Source organism: Pelodiscus sinensis, chromosome 1 (genome assembly GCF_052426305.1).
Source record: "Pelodiscus sinensis isolate ZL-2025 chromosome 1, ASM5242630v1, whole genome shotgun sequence".
Taxonomy (NCBI): Eukaryota; Metazoa; Chordata; order Testudines; family Trionychidae; genus Pelodiscus; species Pelodiscus sinensis.
This window is the reverse complement of record NC_143052.1, coordinates 234,292,165-234,310,573: the sequence shown is the minus strand read 5'-3', so window position 1 is coordinate 234,310,573 and position 18,409 is coordinate 234,292,165. Positions and strand designations below refer to the sequence as shown.

Below are 18,409 nucleotides of genomic sequence, written 5' to 3'. Positions count from 1 at the left end.
CAGGCCGCCGTAGCGTCCGGTCGCGGATGAAGGCGCCTGCGCACTGCGGCTTCTCCCTTCCCTAGTCCGGACCCGGTGCGTAGTGAGCCAACGGTCATCGTTGCCGCCGGGCACGAGCTGAGGCGCGAGACTCACGGCCGCTACACGCGCGCGGACAAGGTGAGGGAGTGGGGCCTGCGAGCAGCCCGGCCTGACCAGTAGCGTTTCCTTCGTCAGACCAGGGGCCAGCTGCGGGCCGTGTTCCGGGGGGAGGCCCGGTATTGTTACCGACCGTTTGGGGGAGCGGGGGCGTTGCTGGTAACGCTCGCAAGCCGCGCATGCGCAGTAGTCCGTGTTTACTTCTGCAGTCCTTCCTCCCGCTGGGGTGTGGCACCTGTCGGGGCGGGGACAGCAGTCTCTCCTTGGCTCAGGGCCCTGTCGCACCGTGTCCACGCTGTGTTAGTGACACACTGCACTGGGCCGAAGTTGCAAAGGGGTTACCCAGCGGGAGGGGGGCGTAGCACGTCGGGCACCCCCCCACACACACACACACACACACATTCCCCTCATCTGCACTGGTGGGACACGGAGCTGCTGTGAGGTTTGGATCCTGCTCTCACCTTCAGGGGCAGAATTATTCAGAAAAGCAGTTTCACTTCACTCTTGTTTAAGCACCCAAACATGCTTGTCTTGCCCCTCCCCTGAGGACCTATCCTGGTCCTTCCCTTGCTCCTCCCATCCCCCCTCCACCCATCACTTACTCGCTTTCTCCAGGTTGAGGTGGGGGTTGGGTTGTGGGAGGGGGTTCTGCGCTGGGCAAGGGGCTAGATATAGGAGGGCATGCTGGCTCTGGGAGGAGTTTGGGTGTAGAGGGGCTCAGGTGGGGTTTGGTATACAAAGGGGTTGGGGGTGTGGGTTCTGGGAGGAGGGTCAAGCTAGGCCTTAGGCACAAGAGAGCTATCTAGACACCTAAAGGGAGGCATCAGTGCACATGACCAAAGACAAAAGCATGAGTAGGGGATTGAACTCTGAAAATTTAGCTAGTTTAGACACCTACAGAGTTAGGCAGAAGCCAGTGACTGGTGTTGTGGATCACAGTGGTGCCTGAGATTGAAGTGCCTTTTGTGAATCTGGACCCTCCCTATCCAAGAATCTGAATGTGCTATTTTAGCATCTGACCTATGGAATCAGAGAATAGGATATGACTGGTGAGTGCATGTGTGATCTTCCTGAAGAAAACTGTCTGTATATTATTTCCTAATAGGACAAGGTCAGTCTCGCTTTTCCTAACATTTGATTTTGCTACAGAGCACTTAGAATCATAGAGTACTAGGACTGGAAGGGACCTCGAGAGATCATAGAGTCCAGTCCCCTTCCCTCATTGCAGGACCCAGTAATGTCTAGACCATCCCTGATAGACATTTATCTAACCTACTCTTAAATATCTCCACAGATGGAGATTCCACAACCTCCCTGGGCAATTTATTCCAGTGTTTAACCATCTTGACAGTTGGGAACTTTTTCCTAATATACAACCTAAACCTTCCTTGCTGCAGTTTAAGCCCATTGCTTCTTGTTCTATCTTCAGAGGCCAGGAAAAACAAGTTTTCTCCCTCCTCCTTGTGACACCCTTTTAGATACCTGAAAACCACTATCATGTTCCCTCTCAGTCTTCTCTTTTTCCAAACTAAACATGCCCAATTCTTTCAGTCTTCCTTCATAGGTCATGTTCTCTAGACCTTTAATAATTCTTGTTGCTCTTCTCTGAACCTTCTCCAGTTTCTCCATATCTTTCTTGAAATGTGGTGCCCAAAACTGGACACAATTCTCCAACTGAGGCCTAATCAGCGCAGAGTAGAGCGGAAGAATGACTTCTCGTGAATTGCTCACAACACACCTGTTAATGCATCCTAGAATCATGTTGGCTTTTTTTGCAACAGTGTCACGCTGTGGAATCATATTTAGCTTGCGGTCCACTATAACCCCTTGATCCCTTTCTGTTGTACTCCTTCCTAGACAGTCGCTTCCTATTCTGTATGTGTGAAAATGATTGTTCCTAAGTGGAGCACTTTGCATTTGTCCTTATTAAACTTCATCCTGTTTACCTCAGACCATTTCTCCAATTTGTCCAGATCCTTTTGAATTATAATTCTATCCTCCAAAGCAGTTGCAATCCCTCCAAGCTTGGTATCATCCGCAAACGTAATAAGCGTACTCTGTGCTGATATCTAAACCGTTGATGAACATGTTGAACAGAACCGGTCCCAAAACAGACCCTTGCAGAACCCCACTTGTTACTCCTTTCCAGCAGGATTGTGAAATGCTAATAATTACTCTCTGGGAACGATTATCCAGCCAGTTATGCACCTACCTTATAGTAGCCCCATCTAAGTTGTATTTGCTTAATTTATTGATAAGAATATCACACGAGACCATATCAAATGCCTTACTAAAGTCTAGGTATACCACGTCCACTGCTTCTCCCTTATCCACAAGACTCATTTTCCTATCAAAGAAAGCTATCAGATTGCTTTGACATGATTTGTTCTTTACAAATCCACACTGGCTGTTCCGTATGGTCTTCCAAGTGTTTGCAGATTTCCTTAATTACTTCCTCCATTATCTTTCCTGACACAGAAGTTAAACTGACTGGTCTGCAGTTTCCTGGGTTGTTTTTATTTCCCTTTTTGTAGATGGGCACTATTTTTCCCCTTTTCCAATCTTCTGGAATCTCTCTTGTCTTCCATGATTTTCCAAAGGTGAAAGCTAAAGGCTCAGAGATCTCCTCTATCAGCTCCTTAAGTATTCTAGGATGCATTTCATCAGGCTCTGGTGACTTGCAGACATCTAACTTTTCTAAGTGATTTTTAACTTGTTCTTTTTTTATTTTATCTTCTAAACCTACCCTTTCCCACTAGCATTCACTATGTCAGGCATCCCTTCATCAGACTTCTCGGTGAAGACCGAAGCAAACAAGTCATTAAGCATCTCTGCCATTTCCAAGATTCCTGTTACTGTTTCCCCCTCCTCACTGATGAATGGGCCTATCCTGTCCTTGGTCTTCCTCTTGTTTCTAATATATTTATAGAATGTCTTCCTGTTTCCCTTTATGCCTGTAGCTAGTTTGAGCTTGTTTTGGGCCTTTGCCTTTCTAATCTTGCCCCTGCATTCCTGTATTGTTTGCCTATATTCATCCTTTGTAATTTGTCCTAGTTTCCATTTTTTATATGACTCCTTTTTTATTTTTAGATCGTGTAAGATCTCCTGGTTGATCCAAGGTGGTCTTTTGCCATGTTTTCTATCTTTCCTACGCAGCTGAATAGCTTGCTTTTGAGCCTTTAACTATGTCCCTTTGAAAAACTGCCAACACTATTCAGTTTTTTCCCTCTGTCTTGCTTCCCATGGGACCTTGCCTACCAGTTCTGTGAGCTTACCGAAATCTGCCTTCCTGAAATCCATTGTCTCTAATTTGCCATTCTCCCTTCTACCATATCTTAGAAATGTGGTCCCCAATCTTTTGGTGCTGCCGGGCGCCTGGGGACGGGGCCGCTTGTGTGCCCGGGATAGTGCCGCGCATGCGCCACGCGGCTGGGGGCAGGGTCGCTCATGTGCCTGGGAGTGGGGCCGTGCGTGCGCCTTTGAGCCGGGGGCGGTGCTGTGCATGCGCCACTCACCCAGCAGCTGGGCAGCACATGCGCCTTGCACCCAGTGGCAGGGGCCGCGCACCAGTGGCTCGGGGCGCAAGAATGGCTTGGGCCTTCCCTGGTCACTCTGCGGGTACACATAAATGCCCCAGCGGGCTCCAGGACACCCACGGGCACCGCCTTGGGGATCACTGCCTTAGAATCATGAACTCTATGATTTCATGATCATTTTCACCCAAGCTGCCTTCCGCTTTCAAATTCTCAACCAGTTCCTCCCTATTTGTTAAAATCAAGTCTAGAACAGCTCCCCTCCCCCCTCCAATAGCTTTTTCAACCTTCTGAAATAAAAAGTTGTCTTCAATGCAGTCCAAGAACTTAGTGGATAATATGTGCCCTGCTATGTTAGGTTCCCAACATATATCTGGATAGTTGAAGTCCCCCATCACCACCAAATCCTTAGCTTTGGATGATTTTGTTAGTTTATAAAAAGCCTCATCCACCTCTTCTGCCTGGGTAGGTGGGCTGTAGTAGATGTCTAGCATGACATCACCCTTGTTTTGTTTTGTTTTTTTAACACATAAAAGACTGGCCCGATCAGGATATAAACTAAAGACTTACTAGATATTGTTTTATGACAGCCTTCTCTGATTTCATGTATTTTGCAGTTTTAAGGAGTGTATTGTATAGCCAGAAGAATGGCTGCTGATACATCTGTTGAAAGACTTTCAAAAGTTCTGGAAAATCAAATGCTTCAGACTACTCAAGTAGTGGAAGAACAGCTGGATGCTGAGATCCAGAAATTGGACCAAATGGATGAAGATGAATTAGAACGCCTTAAAGAAAGGAGGCTTGAAGCCCTAAAGAAATCCCAGCAACAGAAACAGGTAATTTTCTGGCAGCATTTTAGATTGTCAACTTCAAAGAATGGCATTTGATACTTTATGCACTATAGCAAAGAGTACCATAGTTCACTCTGTTTGTGTTTTGATAGAAAATCTCAGCGAAGGGTAGGTGTGTTAATAGCTGTACATTTGTGCTGTGGCCTGAAATTTGGCATAAATCATAAAATACAACATGTCTAACATGTTTGAATTTTTGGCCTCGATTACATCTATAGAGGGGTGTATTTTGCTTAAACTGGATTAAGAGAAGATTAAGCAAATAAACTGATATTGGGATTTGATTGTGTTAATATTTAAGTGATTGAGACTTCAAATATTATTAATTGAAAACACCAATAATGCATACTAGATATGTGAAATAGTGATAGAGATGCAACCGTGTTACTCTGGAGTAGCTGAAACGAGAGAGAGCTACGTAGCACTTTAAAGACTAACAAGATGGTTTATTAGATGATGAGCTTTCGTAGGCCAGTCCCGCTTCCTCAGATCAATATGTGGAAGAAAATTGGCACAACCATGTATACCAAAGTGATACAATCAAAAAAATGAACGCATGTGAAATTGACAAATCAAATTTTAGAATAGAGTGGGGGTGAACGGGGAAGGTTAGTGTCTGTGAGGTAATGACATTAGGGGTGATAATTGGGGAAGCTATCTTCATAATGGGTGAGATAATTAGAGTCTTTGTTTAAACGCATACATAAAGTGTCAAATTTAAGCATGAATGATTCACGGTAGATTTTGCCATAGTTTGTCAAGCCCTGATTATAGATGTCATTTAAGTTTTCAAGTGGCAGCATTTATAAAAATATATTCATATTAAATACAAATGTGCCGTGTTAGGAAGTTCTCTCTAAGTAATGTTGCTCTCCTAACAGATTAAATACAATTAAGAAATAGTGTACTAACTTTTTGTTTTCTCGTGATTAGGATTGGCTTTCAAAAGGACATGGAGAATACAGAGAAATCCCAAGTGAGAGAGACTTTTTCCGAGAAGTCAAAGAGAGTCAAAATGTGGTTTGCCATTTCTATAAAGATACATCCTTCAGGTACAATGAATGCCTTATTTTAAAGAGATTCTTGTGATGCTAAAATGTGTAAAAGTAAATGAACTATGCCAAAAGCAGCAAGTGGAATTGAATTTAGAGGCTGTAAAATCAACAAACCTTAAACCCCAATGGGAAAGGGGGGGGTCTGCAATTAGTAATTTTTCATCTAAAACCAAATAAACATCCTGAACGTTTAACCTGGGGCTCATTTTATAATACCATCAGATTGTGTTGACTAGCTTGGTAAATTGATATCTGAAAATATTCACTACAGTCTGTAGACAGAATTTCTAGAGAACTGTTTTGCTTCACATCTGCTTAGCTTTGAGGCAGGCAGCTCATTACTGTTGAGCTGAGCAACTAAGAAAGGAGCATAGACTAAGGGAACTAGGTATTCATTTTGGAATAACAGGTTTGCTATTGGAAAACTTAGTAGCAGAGCGAAAAAATTCGCTGGTGATTGTTACATCTCTAATTTATACAGTGATTAACAGTGTAGTTGATTAACTGATAAACAAAAGCTTACAGGTTAATGCTATAGACTACACGCATTTCCCTCCTCCCCATCCCCCTGCCAGTACTTTTTTTAGCAGGCTGGCCAGCAGTTTGGCTCAGTCTTGGCTGGTGATGGGTCTGCCCCTACCCCAGACAGGGGCTGCTGCTACCCCACGCTGCTGCCTTTTTATCAGAGGCAGCAGCACAGAGCAACAGGCAGCCAGTCCACGAGGAGAGCTGGTTTTTAAACTCCCAGCTCAGAGTGGCAGGGTGCTCCTCAGGAGTGAGGACGGAGCGAACTGGCTACTAGCCCCGCCCCCAGGAACTATAGAATAGTCGACTAACCAATAAGAATTCATGAGGTTACTTGACTATTCAATTAACCGATACTTAACATCGCTAGTATAAACCTCACTAACTTTACTTCTTTAAAACTTGGGCTTCATCTTGTTCCTGTTGAAGTTCAATAAAGAAATTACCAAATACTTCAGTGGGAGCATGAACCATCCCCAATAAAAGATGAGTGTTCTCTATGAACTGCCAGAAGCCAGAGGTTTCAAGGAAGTAGCGTATTGTCCCGAGTTCCCCAGCCACAATGTCAGTTGCTTATCTTGAAATCCAGATAATGTAAGCTGAAACTGTTAGTTACTAGTAAAATAAGGAAAAATAAAATATTCCAAACTTGTTACTCTTCCCCCCTCCTTACCCCCTCTATAATGTTGGTTCTTAAAGTATGACTTTTAAGGAATAAAGCACTGAAGTGGACTTAAACGATTTATGGTGTTTGTAATACCTATTTTAATTTTTGTTTTTGTTTTTTCACAGATGTGTGGTATTAGATAAGCATTTGGCAACATTAGCAAAAAAACACATTGAAACAAAATTCCTGAAATTAAATGCTGAAAAATCTCCATTCCTGTGTGAGAGATTGCACATCAAAGTAATTCCCACTCTAGCATTAGTAAAAGATGGAAAAACACAAGATTTTATTGTTGGCTTTACTGATCTTGGTAATACGGATGACTTTACCACAGAAACCTTAGAATGGAGATTAGGCTGTTCGGCCATAATTAATTACAGGTAAGTAATAATATTTGTGTTTAATATGGGAGAGTTATGTTTACAGATTCATTTTTTGCATAAAGACTATTGATCATGTTGATATTTAGTGTGTGCAGTACCCAGGTGAGCTAATAATCCAGCTGTTACAGGAAAACAAAGAACTGCCTCTCTGAAAGTATTGGGAAAACTTCCTTTTCTCAAGAATAGTGAAAACAAAGATCTGAATTTTGGGCTTTAGAGTAATCAGTTCCAATCCACTCTCTTTACGGCTGCTTCTTAACGAGTCACAGCTGAAGGCCCAGCCTTGCTTCCCAAACTGACTACTGTGTAATTCAGTCTTTTCATGATACCTTTACATTTCAGTGAATGGATTTGACCCTTGCACTGTTCAGCTAAATATGAGGCATGTGCTTATCCAAGATGATAGCAAAATATAGGTTAAATATAATTTGACTTTAAAAAGTCTCTTACTGAAAGTGCAAATGATTTCTATTATGTTGCATTTGTGTCACATAGCTGGTGTCTTATATCTCTTTTTATATCAAACAATTTTTTCTGCGGGACAACAGAGTAACATCATCGTGTCACCCCACCTCCAGCTCCAGGCACCTCCTCTGGCCCTTACATTGCTCCCCCATGGCGGGGGGGGGGAGGAGGGCAGTCATTTTAGGCCACCAGCACCAGCTCCTGCCTCTACCTCCTGGCCCCAGCTACCTTCTGCATTGACAGCTCCCCCCCCCCCCCCCAGCAGCCTGCAGACCCTCTTTGTTCCACACTACCATTGCCACTAGCCAGATCAAGCCCAGAACGCACACCTCCACCTTTCACACTGACAGGTTGGCTGCAGCCAACCTTGCGCCAGGTTACCATCGCCATTAGCTACCTGGGCCTGCCCCCATGCTCTGGCTACCTTTCATGCTGACTGGCCTCTTCACCCGCATCCCTACTGGCTGCAGCCCCTCCTTGCACCACGCAAGCCAAGACCCCGTACTTCCAACCTGCTCAATCACTGCCTTCCTGAAACCCTGCAGCCCCAGCCCCCTCACACACTGTAGTTCTACCGCCTCCTTCCCCCGCCTCAAGGTTGAAGCGCTGGCTTCTTACAGGGGCGGGTTGGAGAAAGCCCCAAGACTCCTCCTGTGCTGCTGCTTCCATTCCCCCTCCCCCAACTAGGGGGATAGCAGTGGGGAAAGCACTTTCCTGCACTGCTGTTCACCCAGCTGGAAGAGGGGGAAGGGAAGTGGCAGCTCACAGGAAGCCTCAGGGCATGCTCTCACCCACCCCCACCCCCTGCAGGAAGCCAGCACTGGCAATTCAATCTCGCTGGGTGTGGGGTGAGGCTGGAGTGCCGGTGCAACCTTCCTGCTGCAGGGAGGCAGAAGGGGGGGCTGAGCTGGAGCAGGTGAATAAGGGGAGAGGGTATGAGGGAGGGGATTGGGGGCGCAGGGTCTTGGCAAGTCAGTGGGTGAGGGGGTTGGGGTTTGGAGTCTCAGCTTGTGGCGGGCCCCAAGGCTGGAGCACCAACGTGGGCTCCCAGCATGGTTCCAGCCTGCTCTTCACCACCCTGCTAAGAGTGTGCACCCCCAGCTCCCTTCCTCATACCCCTCAAAACTGAAACCACGAACCCCCAACCCCCTGACACAGCCCCTCCCGTGAGATCCTGCACCTCCTTACACATCCCTTTCACCAAGCCCCCGCATCCCCAGCCTGCTCATGTCCTCTCCCCCCTAGCCAGACACCTACCCTCAGAGAGGGAGGGTTGGTGAGTGCAGCTCTCTCGCTCTCTGGCCACAAAAGTTGCCAGAGAGAGGGGTTTGGCAAGCATAGTGAACAGGGGACGCAGCCCCCTAGTGATCACTAATGAAAATACATGGATAGTAAAAACCAGGGGTAGAGTTCAGATTATTGTGGGATCTGCAATTTGAATTTAGTAACTTGTGGTTAAAAGGTCAACCTTGATATCACGTTGATATAGCTTCTTTTGATTTAAATATTCTTGGCTTTTTTTTAAAGCCAAGCTATTAAGAATAGGGAAAGTATTCCATTAAACTAATCTGCATTTATTCAGATGTATCACCAAATTGTAGAATGTATTTACTCTACTTTTTTTTAAAAAAAGAGGGATTCCATCTGGAATGAGAAGAATATATTGTAGTCTTCTGGGAGCTGAACCATCGTTCTCATACTCAGTGCCTACGCATTATATTTTTTCAGTACATTTTATAGAGCTTTGGGATTTTTTTTTTTTTTTTTTTTTTGGTATTTCATTACTGCTATAAGGGTGTGCCTACACAGCACAGTTATTTCAGAATAATGGCCGTTATTCCAAAATAACAATTTGAACATTTACACAGCAATTCCGTTATTTTGAAATAAATGCAAAATAACAGACGACTTATTCCAACTTCTGTAAACCTCATTCCACAAGGAATAACTTTTCTTCCGAAATAGTGGTAGTGCGGACACTCCACTACTGCTTTTTCAAAAAAGATCCTTAGCAGGGGCCATTCCAAGTAATTACTCCCCAGTGCTTCCTGGGCCTCTAAATTGAGGTAGTGCGTCCACATTAGGGGAGCCTGCCTTGAACTAATTTTGAGGTTTCTCTGTAGCATAGATCTGCTATTTCGAAATAAAGTATTTTGGAGTATTTCTTCTGGAATAGCTTATTTTGAAATAAGCGTGCAGTGTAGACTTACCCTAAGAGAGTCTGGGGGAATGTCTGCTTTGTCTTCCCTTTCTTCCACATCAGTAACAAGCAAGTACAAAGAGGGTGACCAAAGAGAATATATTAGCAGGATCCAACAACTGAGGAACAAGTAGACTTGCTTTATTATAACATATATCGGAAAACCTATTTTGTGAATGTTATAGTGTCTTGAATCTAGTAAATATTGATGAGCTGGCTCATTCCTCATGTGGTAAAACTTAGAGGAAGAGATGAGGGTGGGAGGAAACCTGTATTAGGCTCTCTTTACAAAGTTTCTCCCATCGGGCTACATTAGCCCTCCCTCTGCAAAATGAGTCACAAACCCTACAGACCCCCAGAGATCCCCTGTAGGCTACAGCCATGTGTGGCTGTGCATGCCCACAGTACTCTGGAATCCTAGTTTCCTGTGTCTTGCTTTCTGGGCTCCTGACTGTGATTCTCCTCACGACTCTTCAGGAAGAGGAGGCAGCTGCATAAGCAATGTAATGCTTTCTCTGATAATCTCTGGCTATGTTTACATTGCAGGCTTCTTGCGCAAGAACAGCTGTTCTTGCGCAAAACTTGCAGAGCATCTACACTGCACACGCATTCTTGCACAAATAAATTTACAGTCAAGCGTCAGAAAACGGGGCTTCTTGTGCAAGAGCTCTGATGCTTCGTATGCAGAAGAAGCCTTCTTGATCAAGCGGGCAGTGTGGACAGGCAGCCAAGAGATTTTGCACAAGAACTGGCCTCCCAGGAAAAAACGCAGGTGGCTGCTTGGACACTACGTACCTGGATTCATAGCTCACTACTTCCTGCTTGCTGGACCCCCCCTCTTAAAGGCACACACAGGCTGCAGATGCCGTGCGGCAGCATCAGCACAGCCAGCAGCTCCACCATGTGGCTCTGTCCTGCTGCACCCAGGGGTCCCAGGATGTCTGCTCCAGAGGCACCCCGAGACCCTGCACCCGCCTCCCAGCAGCCACACCAGGGCTCCCAGCAGGCCCGGAGGGGCACTAAGCGGCACGCACCATGCTGGTCTGGGGCTGAAGTCAAGGCTCTCCTGGACTTTTGGGCACAGGAGGAATCCCTTCACAATCCTGGTGCCCATCACCGCAAGGCTGATACCTTCAGCTGCATGGTCCAGGTGCTCTCAGACCAGGGACATCCAGCCTGGACCCTTGAACAAGTCCGGGCCAAGGTTAAGGAGCTGCGCCTGGGCTATGTCCAGGCCACTGAGGGCAAAGGGGCAGGAGCCGACACCTGCCCCCACTATGAGCACCTGCACACCATCCTCAGCGAGACAGCAGTCCAAGGGTCCTCGCTGGCAGTGGACACCGTACTGCACACCCTCGTGGTCAGGCCACCTGGTCTGGAGGAAGAGGACAGCCTGACCACTGGCTCCAAGGACGAGGGAGAGGACCGCCCCATCACCCTCCACCTCGAGCCAGTGCCCAGCAGCTGGGAGGCTTCCTGGGCCTTGTCTGAGGCCAGCAACCAATCCTCTGGTGAGTGTAGTGCTTCTTCCACACAGGGGAAGGGGGCAGCATCAGTCAGGCAGTTCAAGCTTACGCAGCACATGCAACCTTGTGCACCTTGACTGTGTGGCACGTGGACACAGCAGGCAGCTCCAGGGTATGCCTGGGACCCTGCTGCTCATACACATCCTGCCCCGGGCGGGTGAGCCAAGCCAAGCCCCAAGGGCACAGACCACACCCCACACATCCCAAAGGTTGCCGCACACAGACCGCAGGCAACCATGCTTGCCCATGTGACACAGCAGTTGCTCCTGTGGAAAGTGCAGTGAGCCAGCCCTGTGAGCACAGCCCCAATGGAGCCCCTCGGCTGTCCCTGAGGGAAGCCCCCACTGTGGCCACACACTTCCCAGGGCTACTGGTCTGAGGTCAGGGGAGCAGGGAAGCGGCCAGCCCAGGCCTCTGGGCCACTGAGTCTTGCTGCAGGAACAGTACACTCCCCAGTAACCCTGGCTGCGTCTCTGAGGAAATCAATGACAGTAGTCTGAGAATCCAGATCTCGTCTGCCACACTTGCTCCCATGTAATGTGGGGATGTGTACGCAAACATAACTACAGCATCAATGGTGTGTGCTCACAGCCAGTGACAAGAGAAGAAGCTATGTGCTCTAAGTTGGAGAGGAAGTTTGCACAGTGCTATGCAGACACACTGCATGCCAAGTAGCTAGGACACAGACAAAGGGGTCTTCATTCACAGTGATGTCTCCCAAGGGTTACAATCCATGCAGGATCACTTCATTCCCAGGATTTTGAGCTAGTCCTTTATGCGAACATACACACGGGACCGATTGGACCCAAGCTATAGTTGTGTGGTGTTATGTGGGGCTCAGGGACAGTGTGGGCAGGGCTGACTGACCCCTTCGTTGTTTTCTGTGTTCTCTGCAGCAGGACCAGCTGGGAGCGAGGGACCCTCCAGTCCTGCGGCGGTGGCAGCACCAACCACCCAGGCACCAGTCCAGTAGGCCAAGCAGTGTGACCAGCTCCTCTGGCGGCAAGTCCAGGCCATGGAGAGGATGGAGGCGGCAGTCACCACCAAGCTGCAGGCTGACCTGGAGTGGCGGCAGCAGGCATGGGAGCAGTTCCTCCAGAGGTGCGACAGGATGTGCAATACAATCTCCATTCTCACGTCGCACATTGGCCATCAGTATGGCCTTGCCACATCCTCCTACCCTCCCTGCTGTGCCCATGCTCCCTCTAGCCACTTCTCCTGCTGCCTCTACCATGCCTGCTCCTGCTGCACCCCGTTCTGCCCACCTCCCCATGCTGTCTGCCCCAACCTAGCCTGAAGAACTCTGAGGCCTCTGCATTCGCAGAGGCACTGGCAGAAGCAGCCGCTCCCAACAATAGTTCCCCCTCCCAGTTCAGAGGCCCCTCCCACTCGCCCCCCTTCTTTCCCATTGTAAATAAAATTACTGTTTACTCTTGTTTAAACTAAAAACTATTTTGTTTATTGGGAGGTGAGAGGAGGGAAGGGTTGGGAATGGGAGGGAGATGTGGACAGGAGACAGAAGCGACCCTACTGTGGGCCTGGGAGAACATGTCCTTCAGGGCCTCCTGGATGCACAGCCCATTGTGGTGCGCCTGTCAGGTGGCGGCTGTGTGGGGCTGCTGAAATGCCTGGCTCTCACCTGCCCTCCCCTTCGACTCCACTATGTTGTGCAGCACACAACATGCTGCCACAACCTCAGCGATGTTCTGCTCACCCATTTTGAGACGAGTGAGCAGACAACAGAATCACTCCTTCAGCCGTCCAAAGGCATGCTCAACCTGGTTCAGGTGGTGGTTGAAACATTCCTGCCCAGGGTCCATCCATCCGGTGTACGGCCACATCAGCCAGGGCATGAGGGGGTAGGCCACGTCCCCCACAATGAAGAGTGTCATGCGGATGTCCCCAGCCATCAATTCCTTCTGGGAAAAGAAAGTGCCTGCCTCCATCCTGCGATACAGGCTGGAGTTTCTCAGGATGCAAGCGTAATTTGCCTGACTGGACCACCCCGCATAGATGTCTGTGAAGCGGCCGCATTGGTCCACGAGGGCCTGGAGCACCATTGAAAAGTACCCTTCCGATTGATGAAATGGTCTGCTCAATGCTCCGGTGCCAGGATGGGGATGTGGGTCCCATCAACGGCTCCCCTGCAGCTGGGGAACCCCAGGGCAGCAAAGCCAGCCACGGTTGCATTCACCTCCCGCAGTCAGATGACTCTCTTGAGCAGGATGTCGTTGATGGAGGGAGTGTGGGCTATACTAGCAGAGAGAAAGAAAAGGGACAAGCCAGAACTGAGAGGCAAGATCAAATCAGTATTTTAGATGCCTATATACAAATGCAAGAAGTATAGGTAATAAGCAGGAAAAACCGGAAGTGCTAATAAATAAATACAACTATGACATTGTTGGCATCACAAAGATGTGGTGGGATAATATACATGATTGGAATATTGGTATAGAAGGGTACAGCTTACTCAGGAAGGACAGGTGGGAAAAAAAAGGAGGAGGTGTTGCCTTATTAAAAATGTACATACTTGGACTGAGCTGGAGATGGGCATAGAAAATGTGCATGTTGAGAGTCTCTGGATTAGGCTAAAAGGGGTAAAAAAACAAGGGTGATGTCATGCTAGGGGTCTACTACAGGCTGCCTACCCAGGCGAAAGAGGTGGATGAGGCTTTTTTTAAACAACTAACAAAATTATAGAAAGCACGGGATTTGGTGGTGATGGGGGACTTCAACTATCCAGATATATGTTGAGAAACTAACATAGCGGGGCACAGACTATCCAATAAGTTCTTGGACTGTATTGAAGACAACTTTTTATTTCAGAAGATTGAAAAAGCTATTGGGGGGAAGCTGTTCTAGACTTGATTTTAACAAATAGGGAGGAACTGGTTGAGAATTTGAAAGTAGAAGGCAGCTTGGGTGAAAGTCATCCTTGATAGGATAATGAGTCTTGTGGATAAGGGAGAAGCTGGGGATGTGGGTGCATAACTGGCTGGATAAGCGTTCCCAGAGAGTAGTTATTAATGGTTCACAATCCTGCTGGAACGGAGTAACAACTGTCTAGGAAGGAGTACAGCAGAAAGGGACCAAGGGGTTATAGTGGACCGCAAGCTAAATATGAGTCCATAGTGTGACGCTGTTGCAAAAAAAGCCAACATGATTCTAGGATGCATTAACAGGTATGTTGTGAACAAGACAAGAAGAGAAATTCTTCCACTCTACTCTGTGCTGTTTAGGCCTCAGTTGGAGAATTGTGTCCAGTTTTGGGCACCACATTTCAAGTAAGATGTGGAGAAACTGGAGAAGGTTCAGAGAAGAGCAACAAGAATTATTAAAGGTCTAGAGAACATGACCTATGAAGGAAGACTGAAAGAATTGGGCTTGTTTAGTTTGGAAAAGAGAAGACTGAGAGGGGACATGATAGTGGTTTTCAGGTATCTAAAAGGGTGTCACAAAGAGGAGGGAGAAAACTTGTTCTTCCTGGTCTCTGAGGGTAGAACAAGAAGCAATGGGCTTAAACTGCAGCAAGGGAGGTTTAGGTTGGACATTAGGAAAAAGTTCCTAACTGTCAGGGTGGTTAAACACTGGAATAAATTGCCCAGGGAGGTTGTGGAATCTCCATCTGTGGAGATATTTAAGAGTAGGTTAGATAAATGTCTATCAGGGATGGTCTAGTCATTCATGGGTCCTGCCATGGGGGCAGGGGACTGGACTCGATGACCTCTCAAGGTTCCTTCCAGTCCTAGTATTCTATGATTCCATGGCGTGGACAACCTGCAGAAGGGCGCACAGAAACACAGGGAACACACCGAATGAGACAGGGCAGGTGCATGAGCCCTTGGGGCGGGGGGTGCTCACTCCCGTGTGATGCCCTGCGGTGCCCTTTCCCCACAAATACACCATGGCCCCCTCGGCATTCCTCCCCTCCCCATACCAGCAGGCCTGTGTGAGGGATGGCCGGCACAAATCCCTGGGTGATGGGGCCTCCCCCCTCCAGCCTGTAGACTTCCCTTCCCCCGGACAGGGAGTACAGCTCCCCCGAGGGCCTTGCCTGCATCAAAACAGCACCTACTTTGGACCTGCCCATCCCGAACTGGTGTGCCACCAAGCAGTAGCTGTCTGGGTGGCCAGCTTCCACAGGGCAATGGTGACCCTCTTGTTCATGGTGGTGGCGGGCCGCAGCTGGGTGTCACGTCTCAGGAGCACAGGGGCTAGCCAGCCACGCAGTTCCAGGAACGTCTGCTTCTGTATCCTGAAATTCTGGAGCCACTTCTGGTCATCCCATTGCTCAAGGACCAGCCGGTTCCACCAGTCGTAACTGGTGTTGAGTCTCTAGTAACACCTCTCCATGGTCGGGTAGGGATGCCACAGCGAATCCACCGCATCTGGGGAGAGGGAGTCCAGAGTGAGCTCGGCGTCAAGCTCGTGCAGGAGTAGCGAGGCAGCATGGAGCAGCAGTTGCATGCACTCCAAAATGGCCATGTGGGGCCAGAGCAGGCACAGTGTTACCTCTGGTTCCATGGCATAGCAAGGAGAAGGCAAAAATCCACAAAAGCACTAAGGCACAAGCTGTGGTGTCCAAAGAGGCACAGGGCAACCACAACAGGCACTGCTACAGCTTTCAGTCCCTACAAGAGGTCCCAAAGCACGCAGCAGCAGAGAAACGGCGGTCCAGGGAGATCCCTTTAAGCACGTGTCTCAGAGGAGCTCTAGCCTCTGCCCCTGGAAGGTCCTGGTGCCCTTTTGCCCTGTCCAAAGTAGTTCCGAGGAGAAGTCTTTGTGCAAGAGCATCCTGCCAGTGTGGAAGCTGTCTTGCTCAAAAGTGCATGGCTTTTGCAATGCGCTTTGTCCAGTGTGGACGTGCTTTTGCACAAGAACTTTTGCGCGAAACAGTTCTTGCACAAGAAGTCTGCATTGTAGATGTAGCCTCTCGGTTTAGTGATGGGGAAGATTGAGGATATAGAAGGAATATGCTCCTTCTACCTGCTATTGATCTCAGTCCCCCTGTCTTTAAACAGATGTGTCCAACTAGCTGATTCTCTGGGTCTGTGCTCTTGTCTGTTAATTTATCTTGCCTTTTAGTTTTAAACAGCAACATTTTATTTTTTTCTAGTGGAAACTTGATGGACCCACCTTTTCAGAGCCAAAAGAAATTTGGAACCAGTGTCACAAAGCTGGATAAGAAAACCATCAGAGGAAAGAAATACGATTCAGATTCTGATGATGACTAAACACTCAGCTAGAAATCTTTGTATATCATTCTTTGTTTAAACTGGATACATTTCTAGGAATGTTTTTCTAGTCTATTGATTTCAGTATGTTTGCACATAATACTCCATTTTTCTGTACAATTTATAAACAAAATCACATTTTGAAGACATTCCAAATATTTGTTTATTTTTAAATGTCATTTATAGGTTGAAAATCTGAGCCCCTTTGAACCAGGTATCATCTGAGAACTGACTATATACATTTAATTCGTTTCAAAACATTTCAGTAATCTGTACTTCAGTGGTATATGTTTTATACCATTTATCATATTTTCAATAAAGGAAACTTTAAAGGGTCAAGAATTGCAAAGAACTTGATGGTGCAATGTATCTTACAGCATTGCTTGCCTTATAGTGCCATAGTGTAGCATTGACTAATTTAACTACATTGGACTAGGAACTGTAAAAACAATTTTAGCTTTTGTTATTTTTCGATTAGACCCTCAAAAGAAATTCCCATTTACCAAGAATGTACACTGCGTGTTGCAGCTTGCACCAGCAGGTAATAGTACACAACAAGTGTACAGAAAACACCTTGCCTGCAGAGTTATCTGATATGAAAATTCTGCGATTGTGAATTTTAGATGATTGTATAAGAGATTAGGCAGAATAAGAACAGCAAGAGAGACAATGTTTGTTAGTTTGTTTTTAAATTTGATGCAGTACAGTTTATTGCTCTGTTGCGCTTTAGTAACCAATAAGAGATCTTCAAATAATTGTAGCTGAGTTACAGATAAAACAAGGGAAACTGCAGAAAAATAATTAATAGAATTTTCATAATAGCAGTAATTTGGAAAAGGTGCAGTAGACCTGTTTCTTGGCGTGATATAAATAGTCAACTACTATGCTTTGCCTGTGGAGTTTTTTTATAACCAGACAACTTTATGCAACTATATTACATTCATTTTAAAAAAGTGATGAGTACAATATAAAATTAAGAAAACAATGTCTAATACAACTACTATAGAAATCAAGGCAAGTCATTTTAGCCTTTTACATTTTGTAGGCATTAAATGTTAGTGCAGTACACCCTGCTACAGTGGTCTCCTTCATGGCCTCTCCTAGCTTTGTGAAAACTTGTCCATACTGAGATACTATTTGCTTAGCATCCACAGAATTAGGCAAGATCAATAGTGATTGTTTTGTTGTCTCTGAAGATCATTGAAGTACGAATGGAAGAAAAAGTGTGTTGCAAACCTCAAAATGTATGCAAAATTGTGGACTGTGCAAAGTAAGCTAATTTAAAACAAAATTGCAATGGAAGCCTAATATTTAAAAGTTGCAATTTCCACAATATCGCAAGCGAAGTAGGATTTTAGTAATAGAAGTATCTTTTTTCAGAAGAAGTCTCTCTCTGTGAAGCTCTGAGGCCAGCATGCAGTTCAATTTGCCTAGCTGAGGAAAGGATGAGTTTTTTCCTTCAGTGTTCATAAACACTAGTTCTTAATTTCCTCTTGGGAAATAAGCATCGTTGGCAATTCCAGCTTCTTTTGGCCCATCAAGCAAGATGAAGACTGAAAATCTAATCAGTCTCACTGCTTAGTAGTGAAGAATACTTACCAATGGGCCAGCCCACCAATATATTTCTCTTAAGTCTGTAAAACGTAATTATATTTTGTTTCAATTCATGTACATTGAAATAAAGTTATTTGAAATCAGATAGTTTAGCTTGTTTGTAATGCTTTTTATCCAGAGAGCTGTGTGCCAGTCACACATTTTAAGTTTCTTTTGACTTTTTAAGAGAGCATCTGCTAGTTAAAATTTTATCTTAGCAGTGGCACACTTATTTTGTT

The 18,409-nt window shown here is 46.4% G+C and overlaps 2 protein-coding genes across 2 annotated transcripts; both read left to right on the top strand.

Moving 5' to 3' along the window:
* Positions 1-18,276, top strand: TXNDC9 (thioredoxin domain containing 9). Its single transcript, XM_006113543.3, has 5 exons — positions 1-159; positions 4,289-4,507; positions 5,456-5,574; positions 6,895-7,149; positions 16,460-18,276. The coding sequence occupies exons 2-5, from the start codon at positions 4,319-4,321 to the stop codon at positions 16,575-16,577; spliced, it is 681 nt and encodes a 226-aa protein (XP_006113605.1). The 5' UTR covers positions 1-159; positions 4,289-4,318; the 3' UTR covers positions 16,578-18,276.
* Positions 7,156-16,453, top strand: LOC102457410 (uncharacterized). The gene is made up of 2 exons (XM_006113542.5): positions 7,156-11,328; positions 12,240-16,453. The coding sequence occupies exons 1-2, from the start codon at positions 10,680-10,682 to the stop codon at positions 12,314-12,316; spliced, it is 726 nt and encodes a 241-aa protein (XP_006113604.3). The 5' UTR covers positions 7,156-10,679; the 3' UTR covers positions 12,317-16,453.
* Positions 18,277-18,409: the final 133 nt, after the last annotated feature.